The 22,026-nt window shown below is 39.0% G+C and overlaps 1 protein-coding gene across 3 annotated transcripts in view; it reads left to right on the top strand.

Moving 5' to 3' along the window:
- CDC42BPA (CDC42 binding protein kinase alpha) overlaps nt 1–22,026 on the top strand; it is a 316,853-nt gene that overhangs the window by 47,419 nt on the left and 247,408 nt on the right. For all 3 annotated transcript variants that reach the window (XM_042926312.1, XM_042926311.1, XM_042926314.1), the window contains exon 2: nt 21,003–21,094. In XM_042926312.1, coding sequence (XP_042782246.1) covers nt 21,003–21,094 — 92 coding nt within the window. The remainder of the gene's footprint in view (nt 1–21,002; nt 21,095–22,026) is intronic.

Raw genomic sequence — 22,026 nt, 5'->3', positions numbered from 1 at the left:
AGAGGAACGGCTTTTAAAGTAGTGAACAGAACAGATCTGTTCCCTTGAATTCATGAGACTTTTTTCCTTCTTATCTTTTTCCTTTTAAGGCATGCTGTTGTTGGGATGTCACTTAGGCATTTTCTTATCCTCCGAATGCTTGTCATAAGTCTTAGAACTTAAAGGACCTCCTTTGGATCGTCAGAGTTTTAAAATCTATGTTTTGAGATCCTTGGAAGAAAGTAATTTAGCTTAAAAATGTTTTTTTCTTACAGGTCTGCGTTAGTAGTTCTAGTTCAGGGAAAACGAGAATCTGGGGTCCGGTGACGTAATACACTTCAGATCAAAGATCAAGTAGATAGTAAGTGGCACTAAAGATTCTTTTAATAATATCAGCTAATACTTTTGAATCCTTACATATTCCTGGTACGTATTACAGATCTTCCTCGCCTTATGATGGTGTTACTTCCCATTAAACCCGTCATTATTTGAAAATATCTAACGTCTCACCTACCGAACATCCCAGCTTAGCCTAGCCTACCTGAAACTTGCTCAGAACACTTACCCTCGCCTACAGGTGGGCCAGATCATCTAACACTGAGCCTATAAAAGTGCTGAATATCTCAGGTAACTTAGCGAACACCGTGCTGAAAGTGATAAATGGAATGGTCGTCAGTGTCCTGGCTGTTCACCGTCGCGATTGTGGGGCTGACTAGGAGCCGTGCCTCCTGCCCAGCATCTTGAGACGGGACCGTCTGCGTCTCACTGGCCCGGGAAAGGATCCAGATTCAAAATTCCAAGTATGGTTTCTACCGAACGCATATTGCTTTCACACCATTGTAAAGTTGAAAATTGTTGAGGTAGGCCATCTTAAGCTGGACATCCTCCGTGCTTAGCACCGGTTCCTTAGCACCGAGGATTACGAGGTATCGGTGCCTGTACGGGTGCCTCAACTCCCCTTTGGCAGTCTCACAGGTAGTCAGGGTCCATCAGACTAACTCCTCAGGGCTTTGATGCCAAAGCCTACGCTTTTAACCATTAACAATTAAGCATTCTCTTGTATAAATGAAATTCTTCCTTTAACTTTTCTGTGTAAGAAAGTGATTTAGTGAGAATCACTAAAAATCTATAGAATAAAGTAGCTCCTTTGCTACTCTCAGTCACTCGTTGTTATTAAAGTCACATTTATTTATTGTAGGGATGGGAAAGTGTTAGTGTTTAGGTGAGGTGTTTTTAAGTCTGTGCAGCATAACTCTGTCATTTGAACACCATTTCCTAAGTTCCTTATTGTTCTTCTGCTGTGTCGTGGGAAATAGAATTTACTGATGCTGGGAACGTGTTAGGTGACATTCTCAGGATATCCTGTGGCTTAAAAGGCTATTTTTTTTTTTTTTTCTTAACCAGGTAATACTTTCTGTGATGAGATATAATTTGGCTTAAATTTATACTTGATAGTAAGTTTTGAAATGCGTGTGCACACTCAGTACCCTTTAGGACATGTTTCTTAATCTAAGTTTATAACGTATCTAGTAGTCTTTTGTAGGAGATTTAAAATGTGAGGTGTGTGTGTGTGTGTGTGTGTGTGTGTGTGTGTGTGTGTGTGTGTGTTTTCCCTTGGGAGGAGTTCTTAGTCGTCTACCTTATGCCTGAGGAGGTCCTCCCAACCCACCATTCCCTCCCCCGTTTTGCAGTTACTGGCTTAGATGATTGGTTTTTCTTTTTACATAAAGCGTGAGGGGTGCATGGGTGGCTCATTCGGTTGAGCATCCAACTCTTGATCTCAGCTCAGGTCTTGATCTCAGGGTCAGGGGTTCAGGCCCGTGTTGGGCTCCACCCTGGCGTGGAGTGTAATAAAGAAACACTAAACTTAGATACGGAGAGTGAGTTGGTGACTTAAATTATCTGATGTGCTCACGTTATGAATTATCATTAAATTTCAGTGACTGTACTTTTTTTTTCTTTTTTTTTTAATGGTTATTTTTGAGAGGGGCAGAGAGAGAGAGAGCAAGCAGGAGAGGGGCAGAGAGAGGCAGACAACAGAATCTGAAGCAGGCTCCAGGCTCCGAGCTGTCAGCACAGAGCCCGATGTGGGGCTCGAACCCACGAGATTGTAACCTGACCCGAAGTCGGATGCTTAACCCACTGAGCCACCCCTCAGTGACCATACTTTAAATTTCTCGAGGTTTTCTTTGGTTCATTGTCACATTTTGTTTTCATTATTTGTATGAAATTTATATTATTTCACTATTTATATCTCTCTAATCATTGCTACCCACTTTATGGTGTTTTCAGATTGTACTCTTGAGTTCTTGGGTACTAAGCTGTTTGTTTTGATTGCCAACTTTCCATTGTGGCAGATACTTCCTCATCGGGTTTAAAGTTGTATATTGTGGGCTTGCTTTTGATTGGGGTAGATTCTTAAAGGTTGAGCTCTCTTCCCCTGAGTGCTTCTCCTCTGTAGGGTAGGGACTAGATTTAATATTAATTTCTTGGCTAAGGATTCTTCTACCACACAAGCAGCGTAGGTTCAGACTCCTAACTCATACCTGCTCTCCCTTTGCACCCCCTGCCCCTCCCTGAGTTGCCTTACCTGGTCCAAGAGTCAGAATTTTTGTTATTTTCTTACATGGAGAAAGGCCCTGGGCTCCTTAATCAGGGGTTTCGACCCTGGTCCTCTGCCTCTCCGAGGTCACCAGCAATAACTCATGTTTCCTTGTCTGTCTATTAGGGCCTGTGTCCAGGACTAGTAATCCCTTAAGCTTTCACAGCATTTATTCCTGCGTTTAAAATTTGATTGGCGGGGTGCCTGGGTGGCTCAGTCGGTTGAGCGTCCAACTTCAGCTCAGGTCATGATCTCACGGTCCGTGAGTTCGAGCCCCGTGTCGGGCTCTGGGCTGATGGCTCAGAGCCTGGAGCCTGCTTCTGATTCTGTGTCTCCCTCTCTCTCTGCCCCTCCCCCGTTCATGCTCTGTCTCTCTCTGTCTCAAAAATAAATAAAACGTAAAAAAAAAATAAAATAAAATAAATAAAAAAAATAAAAATAAAATTTGATTGGCATTCTCTCTGTAATTCTGGCTCTTGGGAATTTCCCCTTCTCTCTCTCTTTCTATCTTTTCTCTTAAAATTTCTAATTGTTGTCTATTTTACTCAACATTTCAGTGTTCTGTGTGTTTGTTCTGGGGTTGTATGTGTGTGTGAATCTGTGTTACTTTTGCTTACTGTGTTGCCAAAACCATATGGACTATGTTGTAACTTCTTTCAATAACTCAATTATTAAAAATTAAACAAAAAAACCACACTGTCAAAGATACTATTTTAAGTGCCTAAAAGGGAGTAGGAAGCAGTTTTATACCTGCTCTCAATATTTGTGGTTGCCAGAGATGAGACATCTCAGACACATGCCACATGTAACTTTTTTCTTTGTAGGTTACAAGTGATTACCATAGAGTCCCATTCTAGTTCATAATATTTAACTGTGTATTAATTTTGAAGTACCCAGTATATTTTATTTGAGAATCTGCACACAGAGCTTGCTACAACCGGTGAAAGCTTTCACGTGGCCTCATATTTGTCTTCGTCCCCCCCCCCCCGCATGGACGATGATCTCTTCCTGCCCCCGGCGGTGGTCCCTGCCTCTGCGACTCCACTGCATGTGGAAGGGCAGGCCGTGGACAGGATAAGGGAGAGAAAGATGGAGAAGCTGGAGAGGAAAGGGAGGAAGCAGGCAGCACGGGTGACCGGAAGGTTGAAACCTTTTGCTCCAGTGCTCCCCGTTCTCTCCCGGGCCTCTCTCTGCCCCAGGCTCTGCCTTTATTCCCCAGCGGCTCACCTGTACCTCCCTTCTCCACACCCCTTTTCTGTTGGAATCTCTCACTTTGTCCCTTTCTCATCCCCCGGTAGTTGTCAGCAGTAGGCTCATAGCCCGTGCTCCTGTCCCCAGGCCTGGACAGCAGTGCCGAGGAGGAGGGAGGCTGGCGTGAAGGAGCCTCCGTGTTCAAATCTTGGGCAACATTCAGCAGCAGAGACGGTGCATCTCATGAGGTGTACGGGGCATTTCCTACTGGCAACTTGAATTCTTTCTCTTTTAGAACAGTGTATTCATTTGTCCGTTTAGTCAACAGTGTGTAAGTGAATGAGCCACGTTGTATGCTGGAGGCTCAGGTGGAAATGCGCTTTTGTCTTTCCTGTTTCAAAGGGATCTTTAGTTTTTTTTTTTAATTTAGAATTATGTTATATTTGACTCTTGTAATTTCAGCATCTGTTTATTTCAAAACTTTCGGAAAGAAAGAGGCAGCATGGTATATTAGAAAGGCTTTGGAGCCTGACACATCAGAGTTTGAATCCTGTTTCTGCCACCGACTAGCAGGATGATCTTAGCAATTTGTCTGAGCTTTCTGAACCTGTCCCTCCACCCCCGGAAAATGGGAATAATAGTTATTCTGAATGATAACGAAAGTGAACGAGAATGTAGAGACAAGTGCGTATAGCATAGTATTTGGCCTCGACAGGTCCCGGTGAAATGTACCTGCCAATCATTTATCATCACACAGAGTTTGTCCTTAGCACTAAATCGTTTTCTTGTCCAGAAGTACTTTAAAAAATGGGGTACATTCAGACGACAGTGAAGGGATTTTTTTTGAACATCGAATTCTTGAAATTGGGGCAGGTTTTCAGAATGATGCGTAAAACGATTACTTCCACGTTGGTGTGTCCTTCTCGGGCCAGCTGTGACACAGCGGTGCGGTGACTTACAGGCCTCGGAATCAGTGGGGGTTAATAACATGTACCGTAGGGAGGTTTGTGATAAATTAGATGTTAGACTGGATGCTAACTCGGACTAGCTGTGAGCGGAAACACAGGTTCTGTACCATCACATTCAGGGATGTTCAAGGAACTCAAGTCAGAGATGCAGCCAGCGTGCAGGAAGCCGCCGGAACCTGAATACGGGACAGATGTCACAGCTGTCCTCATCTTCGCTGCTCCTCGTGCATGCACTGTGCTTTTTTTTTTTTTTTTCTCTTTCTGCCTTTTTCCGGTGATTTTCTCCTTTGCTTTCGGCCACGTGGTGGGCTGCTTAGCGCAGTTCCTGCTGCGTGTATGTGCTGCCGCTTCCAACCATCTGCAGAGACGAGCGCTTTCTGAGCCGCTGTTTTCAGCTGTTTGCCCTACGGCTGTGGTCAGTACCCCACTCCGGCGCACGTCGCTGAGGCTGCACCGTCTACACTTGACCTTCCCCTGAGGAGCAGGGGAGGGTTTTCAGAGCAGGGGAGGGAGGCAGCGTGGCACATGTCTCCAAGAGAATGTGCCAGAAGTGACAACTCCGAACTGTATGGCGTTAAACAGTCAAGCTGTTGCTGTCGTCAGATGGCGTAGTCGCTGGGGAGACGTCGCTGAACGTCATGCACTCAGTGAAGATGTGTCTGTTGTCTAGAAGCACAACAGTTGAATTCTGTGGCCCTGGTTTTTGTCAGAGGCAGTAATATAGTCGTATTAAATCTTTCTCAGTTATTGTAATGAATATAAAGGTTTTTTTTTTTTTTGTAATTTGTCATGTATACAAAATGATTTTAACCACACTGAGTGTCTCAAATGGCCTTGTGGTGGATAGAATTCATGACTTTTTAAAAAATTGTTATTTATTTTTGAGAGAGAGAGAGAGCATGAGCAGGGGAGGGGCAGAGAGAGAGGGGGACACAGAATCCGAAGCAGGTTCCAGCCTCTGAGGTGTCAGCACAGAGTCCCACGCGGGGCTTGAACTCGTGAACCGTGAGATCGTAACCCGAACTGAAGTCAGATGCTCAACCGACTGAGCCCCCCAGGCTACCCCTTCATGACTTTTTTCATACTTACTTTTGTTAAATATAGCTAATGAAATTTTGGCACTAAGTTGCATGTATAATCAACTTTTTTCAAACGCAATATAGAAATAAATATTCAAGGAATTGAAATTGTGAATTGTCTGGTTCTATGTCATAATTTCATTGAATTTGTGAACTCTCAGCTCTAATGTAGTGGGGAATCTTTTAAACCGTCCCAGACATTATGAATGGCGTGAGAGGTAACTACATACCTCTCCAGAGATATTTAATAGTTCTTGTTCCTTGGTCATTTCTACCACAAATTAGAATAATCAGAGATGTAATTTGCCTCAAGTGTCAGCTGTCAGCACCCTGTTTCTGGACTTCTGATTTAGCCTTGGGAGGAAGTAAATTATGTGTGATGTTTTGTGATCTTGTTATATAGTAGAAATCACAGCTCCTTTTAAGTGTTGGAGATGGCATTATAATGTTTTTAGGCTCCCATTTTCAGCTCTGATAGGGCCTGTGTATATCAACCCACCTTGTCAACTTTTTCTTTTTTTTGGAAGAAACCTTAAAGCTTAAAGGAAGCTTTATTGACATTTAATTCATACCAAACAATTCACTCATTCGAAGTGTATACTTCAGTGGTTTTTGTCATATTATCTTACTAATTTTTAACCTTGTGGTAAAGTATATAAAGTTTGCTATTTTAACCGTTTTTAAGTGTACAATTCATTAATTGCATTCACTTCATAATGTCATACAACCATCACGACTATTTATGTCCCAAACTTTTTCATCATCCCAAAGAGAAATTCTGTAATCATTAAGCAATTAACTCCCCCTTTTCTCCCCTCTCTCAGCCCCTGGTAACTTCTGATCTGCTTTCTGTCTGTGAATTTGCCTATTCTAGATGTTTCATATAAGTTGAAGCAAACAATATTTCTCTTTATGTCTGGCTTATTTCGCTTCGCATAATGTCTTCAAGATTCATCAGTGTTGGAGCCTGTATCAGTTTCATTTCTTTTTAACGTTGAATAATTTATCATTGTATGTATATACCATGTTTTGTTTATCCTTTTATCTATTGACGGACATTTGGGTTGTTTCTACCTCTTGGCTATCGTGAATAATGTTGATGAACCTTGGTGTGCAAGGATCTGCTTGAATCCCTCCTTTAAATTCCTTTGTGTGTATGTCTAGGGATGGGATTGCTGGCTCATAAGGTAAATGTTTGTTTAGCTTTTTGAGGACCTGCCAAACTCTTGGCTAAAGCAGCTGTCCTCTCTGCATTCCCACCGGCAATCAATGTATGGGGCTCCGCTTTCTCTACGTCCTTGCCAGTGCTTGTTTATTAGTACTGTTTTTTACTATAGCCATCCCGGAGGGCGTGTCGTGGTGTCTTGTGATTTTGGTTTGCGGTTCCCTAATTCTTGGTGATGTTTAGCATCTTTTCATGTGCTTATTGGCTCTTTGTATATCTGTGGAGAAATACTTATTCAAACTTTCACCCAATTTTTGATAGAGTTTTTTTTTTTTGTTATTGAGTTACAGGAATTCTTTATATGTTTTACATTAATCCCTTATCAGATATATGATTTGCAACTATTTTTCCTCATTATGAGTTGTCTTTTCTCTATCTTGGTAGTGTACTTTGACGTACAAAAGTTTTTAACTTTGATGAAGCCCAATTTACCTCTTTTTTCCTTTTATTGACTGTGCCTTTTGGGTCATATCCAAAAAATCATTTTGTGTCCTGTCTAAAAAAATCACGGAAGTTTCTCCCTGTGTTTTCTTGTAAGAGTTTTATGGTTTTAGCTTGGACGTTTAGGTCTTTGATGCATTTCAAGTGAATTAGAAGTAACTGCGATCCACGTTCACTCCTCTGTATATGGACATCTAGTTTTCCCGGCACCATGTGTTGAGAAGACTGTCCTGTCCTCAGTGAATGGTCTTGGCAACTCTGTCACAATCAGGTGACCATATATGTGAGGGTTTAGCGGGATCCGTGTCAGTTACATCCTTTGGCTTTAGTCTTTGTTAAAGGTGAACAGATCAGAGTTTATAGCGATGTCGGTCAGATGAGTTGCAATCAGAAGGACACGTGAGAGGCCCCCAGGTATATATTGTAGCTAAGGTAGGGTCATGAGGACAAATAGAATAGTGAGAAGCTCGTGAGCCACGCTTCTTGGTACTATGTGAATAGAACACGGTTCTGAACTAAGTAATCATCGGTAAGATGATTGTTTTACTTAAGGGATCAGGTTGCTTCATTATGTATGTAGTAGGTTGAAGGGCCTGTAATCAACCAGTCATTAACTCTTCTCAGGAACATGTCTTCAGGGAACTTTGTTTTGGTGAATAATGACTAGTAATGATTTATTTTATTCCTAAAGTTGTTCACAGTTCATTTTTTCATGACCAATTGTTTTCATCTAACTCGATCACTAAAATTAAAATAAAGGCATATCAATAGGTTTAATGAAAGACATCATAGTTTCTCAGATTGGAAAGAATATCAAGTTGTGAAAAACTTCTGGCCAAACAAGTCCATTTTTGAGCTAACCGTTTTCATTAAAATGAATACTGTTTTATTCACATTATACAAAACTTAAAATTTCTTACTAAAAATTTTTCCTGTGTACATATATATAAAAGAGTTTATAAAACTTTCTGTGCAATTCAAAAGATGATAATAAGAGGAACATCTCTCTGTCCTTTGATCCAGCTTAAGAAATGGGATATGAACAGGATCTTGGAAACACTCCTGTGCGTCAATGTATTTCTCTTTTTTTTTCCAGAATAAATCACCATCGTGAAATTCCTTGCTTTTTTATAGATTTATCACTTGTATAAGTTCCTGTAGAATATTTCTTTTTGCCTGTTTTTGAAGTTTATGTAAAGGAAATCCTACTGTATGTTTTCTGTGACTTCTTTCCCAAGTAGTGTGTTTTTGAGATTTATCTGCATTGCTTATGTTAACCTTAAAAATAAAAGTTATTTTGCTTGCAAAAATGTTTCTTCAGGGGGCGCTTGGGTGGCTCAGTCGGAAGCGTCCGACTTCCGCCCAGGTCATGATCTCACGGTTCATGAGTTCAAGCCCCGTGTCAGGCTCTGTGCTGACAGCTCAGAGCCTGAAGGCTGCTTCAGATTCTGTGTCTCCCTCTCTCTCTGCCCCTCCCTAACTCACGCTCACTCTCTCTGTGTCAAAAATAAATAAACTTAAAAAAAATGGTTTATTCAGGAATAGTAGAGAATTGCCATTCAGGATATGCAAACTATAGTCAAACTATAGGCAAGTCCAACAAACTGAGGAGAAGCACATTATTTTATAGATAAGGAGGAGGAAATTAGGAGGGAGTTGTTTTGAACAAAAGTCCATTTGGAGAAAAGCAAGAGTTCAGGGTGGTGGTTTCTCACTGGCTGAGCTGCAGGCGTGATCATTTCTTGTAGGAGACGCTGTGCTGGCTCATCTTTCCCTGGATCTTTTCTTGTTAACGATTTTTGTTTTGGGGCCTGTGGTTGACATTCAGTGTGATACAGCTCCCCCTTCCTGCCTCCCCTTCTGCATCCAGAATCCACTCTAGTGATGTTTCCTTTTATTAATTTTCACACTTAAAATAGCTATGGTTTATTTATTTTCATGTCCTTATATTACTTGATTGCATGAATGAACCACAATTTATTTATCTTCATATAGATGGACGTTTGTTTCCAGGTTTTCATTATTATGGGTAATGCTGTATAGTACTGTCTTTCAGTTCCCATATGCAAGTTTCTTTAGGTGCTGTATGTATCAAAGAAGGAATCTCTGGATAGTAGGATATGCACATGATCAATTGAAATAGCTAAATGGGAAACTTAAAGTGGTTATATTCATTTACATTCCCACTAGCAGTGGACAAGATATTATTCCTCCCAACACTTGGTTTTATTGACTTTAATTTTTGCCAGATGTCTGAAATTGTCATTATGGTTTTAGGTATATTTGTTTGATTACTAATGAGCTGTCTATCTTTTCATATGTTGTGGGCCGTTGTGTTTTCTTCTCTACGAAACACACAATTTTTCAATTGGTTTGTTTGTTTTAAGTGGATTGGTAGGAAATCGGTGTGTATTCTGAGTACCAATCCATTTTCATTTATATGTGTCACAGTTAATTACTCCTACTTAGTGTCTTTTATGGTGACTTCTGATGAAAAAAGATTCTTAATTTTACATGGTCAAATTTTTAGATAATTATTTTTTAGATAAACTATACTGACCTTGATTTAAAAATTCTTCTGTAACCCAGAGTCATAGAGTCTTGTATATTGCCTTTAAACAACCTGGAATGACTTTACTTTGTGTATCGTGTGACATGCTATTCCAGTGGCATTCCTTTCCCGAAAATGACCATTGTCCCGAAGTCATGTGTTAAAATAGTCCATTCTTTTCCCACCATTGTATTGTGTCAGTACTATTATAAATCATGTCCATACATGTGTGAGTTGCTTCTGGGCTCTCTGTTTGTTTGGTCTTTTTGTCCATCTTCTTGGCACACATACTATTTTAATTACCATAGTTTTTTAATAGTGCAAGTCTTTTTTCTTTTTCTATTTTTATTTTTTGTCAAAAGTGTCTTGATTATTCTTGTTTTTTTGTTCATCCTTGTAAATTTTATTTTTAACTTTTTTAGTGTTTATTTATTTTTGAGAGAGAGAGAGACAGACAGACAGCATGAATGGGGGAGGGGCAGAGAGAGAGAGGGATAGAATCGGAACCAGGCTCCAGGCACAGAGCCCAATGTGGGGCTTGAACCCACAAACTGTAAGATCATGAACTGAGCCAAAGTTGGGTGCTCCACTGAGTGAGGCACTCAGGCACCCCTTTAAAAAGCTTTTTAAGTGTTTATTTTTGAGAGAGAGAGAGAGAAAGAGAAAGAAAGCGAGCGAGCACATGTGAGTGTGAGAAGGGGAGGGGCAGAGGGAGAGGGAGACACAGAATCTGAAGCAGATCCTTGTAAATTTTAGAATTAGCTTGTCAAGTTCATGAAAACCCTGGTTGGGATTTTCATTGTAATTACATTAAATTGCAGATCTGTGTGTGGGAGAATTGATGTTTTAATGAACTAATACCTTCCTATCCAAGTACTTTTTATTTGGGTCTTTAACATCTTTCAGTAAACGTTTGTAGTATATTAAGGACAGATACAATTTTTGATAGATTTATTGATAGGTACTTTCAAAAGTCCCATCATAAATATGTTTCTGGATGATTTTCCAAAAATTTTTCTGATATATAGGAGTGAAATTGACTTTTGCATACTATTTATGTCCAGCAACTTGCTTGACTCAGTTATTGCATTCATGATGTGTGTTGATTTTTTTGTGGGTTTTTAATTTTGTCTCCGTGCTATACCTTTCATCTCCACGACTTTTTTGTTTTATTACTGGTGGTTTGTACTCTTAATCTCCTTCACCTGTTTTGCCCATCCTCCCACCCACCTCCCCTCTGGCAACCATGGGTTGGTTCTCTGTAATTAAGAGTCTGAGTTTTGTTTGGTTCGGGGAAATATATGTGAAATAATTTACTTGCATTTAGAGTGGAAAACTCACTTTAAAATGTTATGGATCATTTCATTATTTCAGTTTGAAGCATATTTTTATGGAAGATGAATTTTAATACGTAAATTTCCTCAAAATCGTTTGGAGTATAGTTGACACACAATGTTACATTAGTTTCAGGTGTACAACGTAGTGTTTCCACTTCTGTTTGTGTGATGCTGTGTTCACAAGTGTAACTGTCGTCTGTCACCATCCGATGCGATACAAGATCATTGACTGTATTGGCTACGCTGTGCCTTTTATTCCCGTGACTTACTGATTCCATGACTGTAAGCCTGTTTCCACTCCCACTCTCACCATCTCCCCCCCCCCCCCCTTTCCCCACGGCAACCATCAGTTTGTTCTCTGTTTACAGGTCTGATTATGCTTTTTGTTTGTTTATTCATTTGTTTTGTGTTTTTAGACTCCACGTATAGGTGAAACCATATGGCATTCGGCTTTCAGTCTGACTTACTTCACCTGGCATAATGCCCTCTAGGTCCAAACATGCTATTACAAATGGCAAGACCTCATCCATTTTATGGCCGCGTAATCAGCCACTTATGGCCGAGTTGCTTCCGTATCTTGCCTATTGCAAATAATGCCACAATAAGCGTTACATGTCTTTTTGAATTAGTGTTTTTAATTTTCTGTGGATAAATAGTAATGGAATTACTGGATCATGTATTATTTCTATTTTTAGTTTTTTGAGGTACCTCTTTTTTCCATCGTTGTTGCACTAATGAATATTCCTCATCAATATTTGTTATTTCTTTTTCTTTCTTTCTTTTTTTTTTTGAGAGAGAAAGCGTGAGCAGGGGAGGGGCAGAGGGAGAGGGTGAGAGAGAATCTCAAACAGGCTCCACGCCCAGCTTGGCACCCGATGTGGGGCTCGATCTCACAAACCATCTGCGCATAGTAACAGCTTGCTTTCTTCCTTTTCTTACGTGTGTTATTTCTTTTCTTGCCGCACTGACTTGTATCATTATTAAAATGCTAAGTAGAACTGATAATAACAATTATTTTAATAGAATGCATCCTTATTTGCCTCCTGATTTTAAAGAGAATGTTTTTAACATTTTACCTTGTAAGTGTTGTGTTTGCTGTTCTGCAGTGCTGCTGTTGTCGCTATCAGTTATCAGGCCATGGAAGTTTCCTTTTGTTTCTCATTTGTTAAAAGTGTAGTTTTTAAAAGTGGCAAGAATGGTTGTATAATTTTATTGAACAGGGTTTGTATTATAAATATATTTATTAAGATATTGATATTTTCTTCAATCTGTGTATATGGTGAGTTATGTTAATCAGTTTTCTAATATTAAAACAACTTTGTATTCTTGGGATAAACTCAACTTGGGATAAACTCAATTTGGTCATGTTATTTTATTTATAAATTGATTAGCTTGATTATAATTGGTAAGTTTTTTTACATCTGTATTCATGAACAAACTTACCTGTATTTTTGGTATGAGATTAGGATGAAATGATAGCTTTCTCGGTTTATTCTTTGGAAAGTTTGTTTTAATATGGGAATTATCACTTTCTTAGTGTGTATAGTTGAAGGTAAAGCTGTTCAGGATTGTAATTTTCTTTGTGGAAGATTTTTTACATTACTGATTCAACTTATTTATTGGCGAGTTCCTATTTTCAGTTTTGAAAAAAAATCAGTTACTCTTTCTAGGAATTTGTTCACGGCTACATTTTTGAATTTATTGGCATAAGCTTTTAATGATACTCTTTTACTACCCATTTAATCTCAGCAGCATCTGGAGTTTTGTCCAGTTTCTCATTCCTAATAGTGACTTTTCAGTTGTTTTTATTGTTTTTCTTCAGTGAACCATCCTTTGGTCTTGTTGAACTTACCTATTATATGGTTATTTTAAAATTAATTGATTTTATTTATTTTGCTTTCCTACATTCTTGTTTTCTTATACTTTGAGTTTATTCTTTTGGTCTAATATTTTGTGTTGTCTGCTTAACACCTTAATTTTTAAGCTTTCCTTCTTTACCAGTATAAATGTTGAGAGCTTTTCCCCCACGTGGTATATACTGGTTTAGGTTGTGTTCTGGAACTTTTGATGTATAGTATTTTGTTACTATATAGTTCTTAATATTTTCTGATTATTTTATTAATTTTTCTTCAAAATTGTTTTTGGATATCAGAGTTTATGGTTTTTCCTGGGAATCTTTCTGCTATTGATTTCTTTTTTTTAAATTGTTTATTTATTTTGAGAGTGAGCACAGTGGGGGAGGGGCAGAGAGAGAGAGAGAGAGAGAGAGAGAGAGACAGAGAATCCCAGGCAGTCTCTGTGCTGTCGTTGCAGAGCCTGACAGGGGTCTCGATCTCACAAACCATGAGATCATGACCTGAGCCAAAATCAAGAGTTGGATGCTTGACTGACTGAGACACCCAGGCGCCCCTCTGTTACCGATTTCTAATTGCACTGTACTCCTGTAATTTGGTTTTTATGTTCCCAATACTTTGAAGTTCTTTGGAGGTGGTTTTATGTCTTGGCATATTATCAAAATTTGTAGCAGTTTTATGTGTTTTAAAATGATATTCTCCAACTCCTCAGTGGTGTATTATAGACAAGGTGCTCAGGTTTTTTGTTTCTTTTTTGTTTTTGCTTTTGTTTTGGTCTGCTTGAGCTGTCAATTACTGAGAGAGTTACAGTAAAATATATGAAGGTGAGTTTGTTTCTTTTATATCTGTCAGTTTGGCTTTACCTATTTTGAGCTTATGTTGCTGGCCTGTACATGTTTAGAATCATTATGTCCTGGTTAGTTCAACATTTTTGTTTAAGCAGTATGTATGCCTCTTTTTAATCTCTATTCTACTCATGCCTTTCCCCCCAATATCTCTTTTTTCAATTATTAATATGCCTTAGTTTTTTGGTGGTGGGAGGGGTTAATATTACCCTCTACTTTTTCTGAAACTTTGCATAAATTTGGGGGAGAACCCACTAAAACAAGAAAAAACGCCACAGAATTTTAGAGAGCACTGGCAAATCTAAATATTATCTACTTGGAAGAATAATTGTAAAATGTGCAAACTTCCAGCAGTATTGGTAAGGGAAAACAATGAAAATAGATCCAAATATACAAAATTAGCACCTAAAAAGGGATCAAACCTATCTTATAGGTTTTTTTAAACAAAAAAATCTTATTTCACTTTACTCCAATGAATTTAAAAATTTCAGCGTAATGTATAAATTTGTAGAAAAGTGTAATTAACACAGTTGTCGCAGGAAGAAATCGAAAACATGAAATGGGCAATAATGTGAAAGAAGTCAATTATCAAAAGTCCATGAAAGGATGTTTTCACTAGCACATGTTTTCAGACCTTATAATCGGTCTCTGCTTTCTTCCTCTAAAAGTTGTGTAGTTTTGTTTTTCACCTTGAGCTCTTTAAACGACCTGAATTTTGTTTAGAGAGTAAGCAAGGAGAGAAAGCTACTCAACTTATTTAATGAGGTTGATTTGTCATTGGTCCTAAAGCAGATGAAGACAGTATAGAAAAAAGGTCATTGTAGACCAACATTATTTATGAACACAGATGTAAAATTTTGAAATAGAGTCAAAGCAAAGCAATGTCAGGAGTTTATTAACTAAATACACCCAAGTATGGTTTGTCTCAAGGCATATAAAGATGGTTCAACTTCTAAAGTCTTTTTAAGTAATAGGCCAAATTAAAAGAATGAAATAGAAACCCAGATCTTCATGGAGATTGTAATTAACAGTCCCACCAGCCCTGTATAAGAATACCTGTTATTCACATACCTGCAAACACTTGGTGGTTTCTGGGTTTTTATTTTCGGCACATTTGGTAGGTAAGTAATAGAATATTTCTAGTATGTTTATTTGCATTTCTGTGATTTCTTGTGAGTACCATTTTCTGTTTATTAGCCATTTGTAGTCACAGTGAAAAATTTAAATGGAAAAGTAACACTGCATAATTTGTTTACTTGAGGACAGGGACTACTTATCTTTTGTATCTCTCACATCTTATAAAGTGGCTGGCATACAGCAGGTATTAGAAGATACTTCTTGAGTGATGAGTAACTGATTAGTAAAGCTAGGAGCCTCCCGAAGAAATCTGTGACTTAACTCATTTTTGAATGCTTTTAAAAATAGAACAGTTTTGCAGTGTCAAAGACATGAGATTTTTACTAGCAGATTCCAGGATGTAAAGAATAGATAGGACTGTTTTTTAAATTTCTTTCAATGCTGTAGGTTCCCACAAAACTTGGATAATGGACAAAACCTATCATCCTAATTACACATGACTGTAGCGTATTCATTGGCTTGGTGCTTTCCGGATATGTGCTACTGCACGGAAAACTTAGCATTACTTCTTGTTTGCATACTGTTTTGTACCTTTGGTATAAAAGATCATTTTAGCAGCCCTTTGCTTTCCGAAATTATATTTCATTTACTCTAGTTTTAAAACAATAGTTTCTTTTCCTGCTTTGCAATACCGTCTCAGAGGTTTGAAAGAGCTATGTCTTTGACCTTTTAGATAAGATGTTACCCAATAGGAGGTGTACATGGAATTATTCTCGAAGAACTGAGCTAGATTGCAAATAACTGTAGTGGTCTGTGATGAAATGCTGTTTTTGGATTTAGGGTCAATAATGGGACAAGGATACAGAGCATATACTTTATTTGGGCTCAGGTTATTTGGAAGTCTTGAGGTGGGGAGACATACAAGGAAGTAGAAGATGTGTTTGAACAACCGTGGAGTGTTACGTTGTAGGCGGCCGTGTGGTGTTTTAGCTGTAGCTGGCAACTAGACTAGCACTGGCCTCATATTGCCTGGCTCCACATCTTTATTTTCATTTCTCTATTCCATACCTACCCTCTTACCCAGGTATTTCTGAAATGCTGGTATAGAAGCTGGGAAGGGGTGGGGGGGGGGGGACACCAGTGTCAGATTCCTGCTAGACTGATGGATAGATAGATCACTACTCTTCCCTCCTACACCTTTGCAAATAGTTTGTTTGTCAGTAAAATTCCCTCAATTTATGATCAATTTTTTTCCTTCTGTGACCCTGACTGGTGCACAGTGGCCACAGTCTCAACCATTTGTCCAGTCCAGTTTGTTCACAACCAGGACGCCTGAGTCATTTTATCAAGGTGCTCACTTCGCGTGGCAGCGTGGTTTTGGGTCTTGTCTTTCCAGGGTGAGATCTCCCATACCTTCGTTCGGAGTTGTTGTTCCTTTGACCGTCATCTTCTCCGCTGTGTGGGTTCCAAATGCACAGCAATCTCCATTTCCTTTCCTTATTCTCTAAAGGTAAAAGACTGACACAGAAATCTCTACTAGACTGAGATGTGCGGTGTGGAATGGGCTTCTTTTCTAAATTACTTAGTAGGACCAAATACCTTCAGAACAAATCAAATTTTTTTTTTTTTTTTTAAAGGTGATTTTTTTTTTAACGTTTATTTATTTTTGAGACAGAGAGAGACAGAGCATGAACGGGGAGGGGCAGAGAGAGAGGGAGACACAGAATCGGAAGCAGGCTCCAGGCTCTGAGCCATCAGCCCAGAGCCCGACGCGGGGCCCGAACTCACGGACCGCGAGATCGTGACCTGAGCTGAAGTCGGATGCTTAACCGACTGCGCCACCCAGGCGCCCCAGAACAAATGAAATTTTAAGGACTGACGGCTCTATTTCAGTCTCCTACAGCTCGAATAAATATGACCCTTGCTCCGTGGAATAGAGCTGTACCCATGTATGATGACCTTTTGTTTTAATTATCACAAATGTTTTACTTTGATATTTCTTTTAATGTTTATTTAGTTATTTTGAGAGAGTCCACACACGTGAGCAGGGGAGGCACAGAGAGAAGGGGAGAGAGAGAATCCCAAGCAAACGCTGCACTGACTGCGTAGAACCCCATGTGGGGCTCGATCTCATAAGCCATGAGATCATGACCTGAGCCGAAATCAAGAGTCAGACTGAGCCACCCAGGTGCCCCATAAATGTTTAATTTTGATGATGTGCCTTTGATTTAATTTGGGACACTTTAAAAAAAAAATTGATTTCAGGCGTAGAATTTAGTGCTTGATCACTTACATATAATACTCAGTGCTCATCACAAGTGCCCTCCTCAGTGCCCATCACCCTTTTAGCTCATCCCACCTCCCCTCCAGCAGCTCTCAGTTCTCTCTAGTTAAGAGTCTCTCTTATGGCTTACCTCCCTGTTTTTATTTTATTTTATTCTTCCTTCCCTTCTCCTATGTTCATCTGTTTTGTTTCTTAAATCTCACATATGAGTGAAATTGTATGGTATTTTTCTTCCTCTTAATTTCATTAGCATAATACACTCTAGTTCCATCTGTATCATCGCAAATGGCAGGATTTCATTCTTTTTGGTGGCTGAGTAATATTCCAGTGTACTTATATACCACATCATCTTTATCCATTCATCAGTCGATGGACATTTGGGCTCTTTCCATAATTTGGCTATTGTTGATAGCACTGCTATAAACATTGGGGTATGTGTGCCCCTTTGAATCAGTAGTTTTGTATCCTTTGGATACCTTTGGATAAATACCTAGTAGTGCAGTTGCTGGGTCCTTGGGTAGTTTGGTCTTTAACTTTCTGAGGAACCTGCATACTGTTTTCCAGAGCAGCTGCACCAGTTTGCATTCCCACCAGCAGTGCACAAGGGTTCCCCTTTCTCTGCATCCTCGCCAACATCTGTTGTTTCCTGAGTTGTTAATTTTAGCTATTTTGACTGGTGTGAGGTGGCATCTCATTGTGGTTTTGATTTGTATTTCCCTGATGATGAGTGACGTTGAGCATTTTTTCATGTGTCGGTTGGCCATTTGTATGTCTTCTTTGGAGAAATATCTCTTCATGTCTTCTGCCTGTTTCTTAACCAGATTATTTTTCGGGTGTTGAGTTTGACAAGTTCGTTATAGATTTTGGATATTAGCCGTTTATCAGGTCATTTGTAGATATCTTCTCCCATTCCGTAGGCTGCCTTTTAGTTTTATTGATTGTTTCCTTTGCTGTGCATAAGTTTTTTATCTTGATGAGGTCCCAGTATTTCACTTTTGCGTTTGTTTCCCTTGCCTGCAGAGACGTGTCTAGTAAAAAGTTGCTATGGCCAAGGGCAGAGAGGTTGCTACCTGTGTTCTCCTCTAGGATTTTGGTGGTTTCCTGCTTCACATTTAGGTGTTTCATCCATGTTGAGTTTGTTTTCCTGTATGATATAAGAAAGTGGTCCAGTTCCATTCTTCATGTTGCGTCCAGTTTTCCCAGCACCATTTGTTGAAGAGACTTTTTCCCTTGGATTGGAATATGCTTTCCTATATTTCCTGCTTTGTTGAAGATGAGTTGACCATATAGTTGTGGGTCCATTTCTCGGTCCTCTATTCTGTTCCATTGATCTATGTGTCTTTTTTCTTCTTCTTCTTCTTTTGCCACTACCATACTGCCTTGATGGCTATAGCTTTAAAATACAGCTTGATGTCTGAAATTGTGATGACTCCCACTTTGCTTTTCTATTTGGGGACTTTTCTGGTTCCGTACAAATTTTAGAATAGTTTGTTCTAGCTCTGTGAAAAATTCTGGTGTTATTTTTATAGGGACTGCATCGAATGTGTAGATTGCTTTGGGTTGTATAGACATTTTAACAGTGTTTGTTCTTTCAATCCATGAACGTGGAATGTTTTTCCATTTCTTTGTGTCTTCAGTTTCTTTCATAAGTGTTCTATAGCTTTCAGAGTACAGATCTAATTTTTACCTCTTTGATTAGGTTTATTCCTCATATGTTTTTGGTGCAGTTGTAAAAGGGATTGATCGATTCCTTGATTTCTCTTTTCCTCTTCATTGTTGGTGTACAGAAATGCAACAATGTGTGTCCTGTGACTTTGCTGACTTCATGTGTCCATTCTAGGAGACTTCTGGTGGGGTCTTTCAGGTTTTCCATGTGGAATATCACTTCCTCTGCAAAGAGTGGAAGTTTGACTTCTTCCTTGCTGATTTGGATGCCTTTTATTTCTTTTTGTTGTCTGATTCCTGAGGCTAGGACTTCAAGTACTATGTTGAACAACAGTGGTGAGAGTGGACATCCCTGTTGTGTTCCTGACCTTAGGGGAAAAGCTCTGTTTTTCCCTATTGAGGATGATATTAGCTGTGGGTCTTTCGTATATGGCCTTTATGATGTTGAGATATGTTCCTCTAAACCTACGTTCTTGAGGGTTTTTGTCAAGAAAGGAGGCTCTATTTTGTCAAATGCTTTTTCTGCATCTGTTGAAAGGATCATGTGGTTCTTGTCCTTTCTTTTATTAATGTGGTGTATCACACTGATTGATTTGCAGATATCCATACATAATGACCTTTTAATCACATTACTCCTTTTTGTGTGAGAATAAAGAGGGACATGAGGGGAGGGAAGGAAGCAGATCTAAATTTGTCTTAGAGGCAGCAGAATGTACATTGATTCTGTAATTTAAAAAAATGTCAATTTATCCTTTATAATTAATAATATGTCTAAATTCTTTTCATGATATTTAAGGCCATTTATGTTTTCCACTTTCCATCTTCAATTTCTTTGCATTTCTTCTCAAAATTCTATAACGACAATGGATTATTTCGTGTTACCACCTCAAATTAATTTCCCTCCTCTCTTCATTTGCTTGTATTGCCTCCTGTGCCTGGAATGTCTACACTGCAAACCCAGGCAAAGTAGCAAAATTCTACTTAGTCCTCAAGATCCAGTTCCTGTGGTATATCCACGAATTCTTAGTGTTCTGTTCTCGCTCGTCTGAAGTACTTTATGTTTACCTCCATTAGAAGTCTCATCACATTGTTACATTTTGTACGTGTGCCTACTCTCTGTCTGTCCTAAAGCCTCAGAACTTCTTGAAGGAAGGTACCGTTTTGTAATCTTATTTGTTCAGACTCTGGTGATTGCCACCATGCTTTGTATAGTGTAAACTCTTGCTGAGGGTGTGTTAAAAGGATAAATGAATGAATGAATGTGAAAGAAATCTGAATTTTCTTGGCTGAAACTCCCTTGGGTACCATGAAATTTGCTTTTACTTCTCGGACATTTGTGTTCAAGTATGTGTCTAGCATTGAGAGTTAGAATATGCAGAATGTTTAGCATGAAAATAAACTGGTCTCGTTTGTACCTCCCTGTTACTTTGCATTATTTCATATGTTATTAGGTGTTTAACAATATGTTCTCAACAAAAATGTATTCACATATAAGAAATAAAGGAAATTGGGGCGCTGGGTGGCTCAGCTGGTTAAGCATCTGACTTCCGCTCAGGTCATGATCTGGCAGTTTGTGAGTTCGAGCCCCATGTTGGGCTCTGTGCTGCCAGCTCAGAGCCTGGACCCTGCCTCGGATTCGGGGTCTCCCTCTCTCTGCCCCTCTCCTGCTCGTTCTCTGTCTCTCTCAAAAATAAATAAACATTAAAAAAAGGAAAAGAAATAAGGGAAATTGTTTTCTTATGGATATTAAATCTATTCTCAATATGGTGTGATGGGATTATGAAACACTTTGACTTCATTCTTAATCATAACTTGAATTTTTGTTGTTTAAGAAATACCATTATATGTACCTAATTTGCATCGCATTTCATTAAGAAAGTGACTAATGTTGCTCTTTTGTTTCAGCCAAACCATTTACTTCTAAAGTGAAACAGATGCGTCTACATAGAGAAGACTTTGAGATATTGAAGGTGATTGGTCGAGGAGCTTTTGGAGAGGTAAGAAAGAGAGTTTTTATAAAAGTTCTGCTACTTGGTTTGGAAGTGATTTTATAGTCTGTGAGGCAATTTAACTCAAGTATGATTTCCTTGCTGTCGTAATTGATACAATTGATCAGAAAATATATTAGAGTTTTGAATGAAATATTTCTGCGTGGAATTATTTTCCAAGATATTTTTCTTCTTCATATGTCAACGTAAGGTTGAGGATGCTTCTGGACTCTCTTCTCCAACGGCTTAGTTGTCTCTCGTCGTGCCACTGCCACACTTGGCTTACGTTACTCTAGATTAAGAAGTTTCCGTATCTGGTAGTGTATGTCCTCCAACATCCTCCCTCTCCTTCTCTGTTCTTGGCCCTTTATATTTTCATGTAATTTTACAGTGAGTATTTCAATTTCAGAATTACTCTTAAAAATCCATACCCATACATCTGCTTGAATTTTGATTAGGATTACGCTGAAACTAGAGATCAGTTTGTAGGGGCACCCGGGTGGCTCAGTCGGTTAAGCTCTGACTCTGGATTTGGCTCAGGTCATGATCTCTCGGTTCATGAGACAGAGCCTCCCATCGGGCTCTGCGCTGATAGCATGGAGCCTGCTTGGGATTCTCTCTCTCTGCCCCTCTCCTGCTCGTGCTCCCCCCCCCCAAATAAATGAATACCCTTAAAAAAAACAACAAAAAAAAACTTCTTTAGACATCAATTTGTGGATAATTGACATCTTAACACTAGGTCAGCCAATCAGTGAAGGAATGTGACATTCTTTGTTATTTTAATTAGAATTGTTAGATTTCATTTTCTAGGGTTTTTTTTTTTTTTTGCTAATAGTTAGAAATATAATTGAATTTTGTTTGACTTTATACCTAGTAACCTAGCTAATTTTACTTTTTCAGTTATGAATTGTGTTGGATTTTAAGATGTCTTATCAGCATCT

This window comes from Panthera leo, chromosome F3 (assembly GCF_018350215.1).
Source record: "Panthera leo isolate Ple1 chromosome F3, P.leo_Ple1_pat1.1, whole genome shotgun sequence".
Classification (NCBI taxonomy): Eukaryota; Metazoa; Chordata; class Mammalia; order Carnivora; family Felidae; genus Panthera; species Panthera leo.
This window is presented reverse-complemented; position numbering and strand designations above follow the sequence as displayed.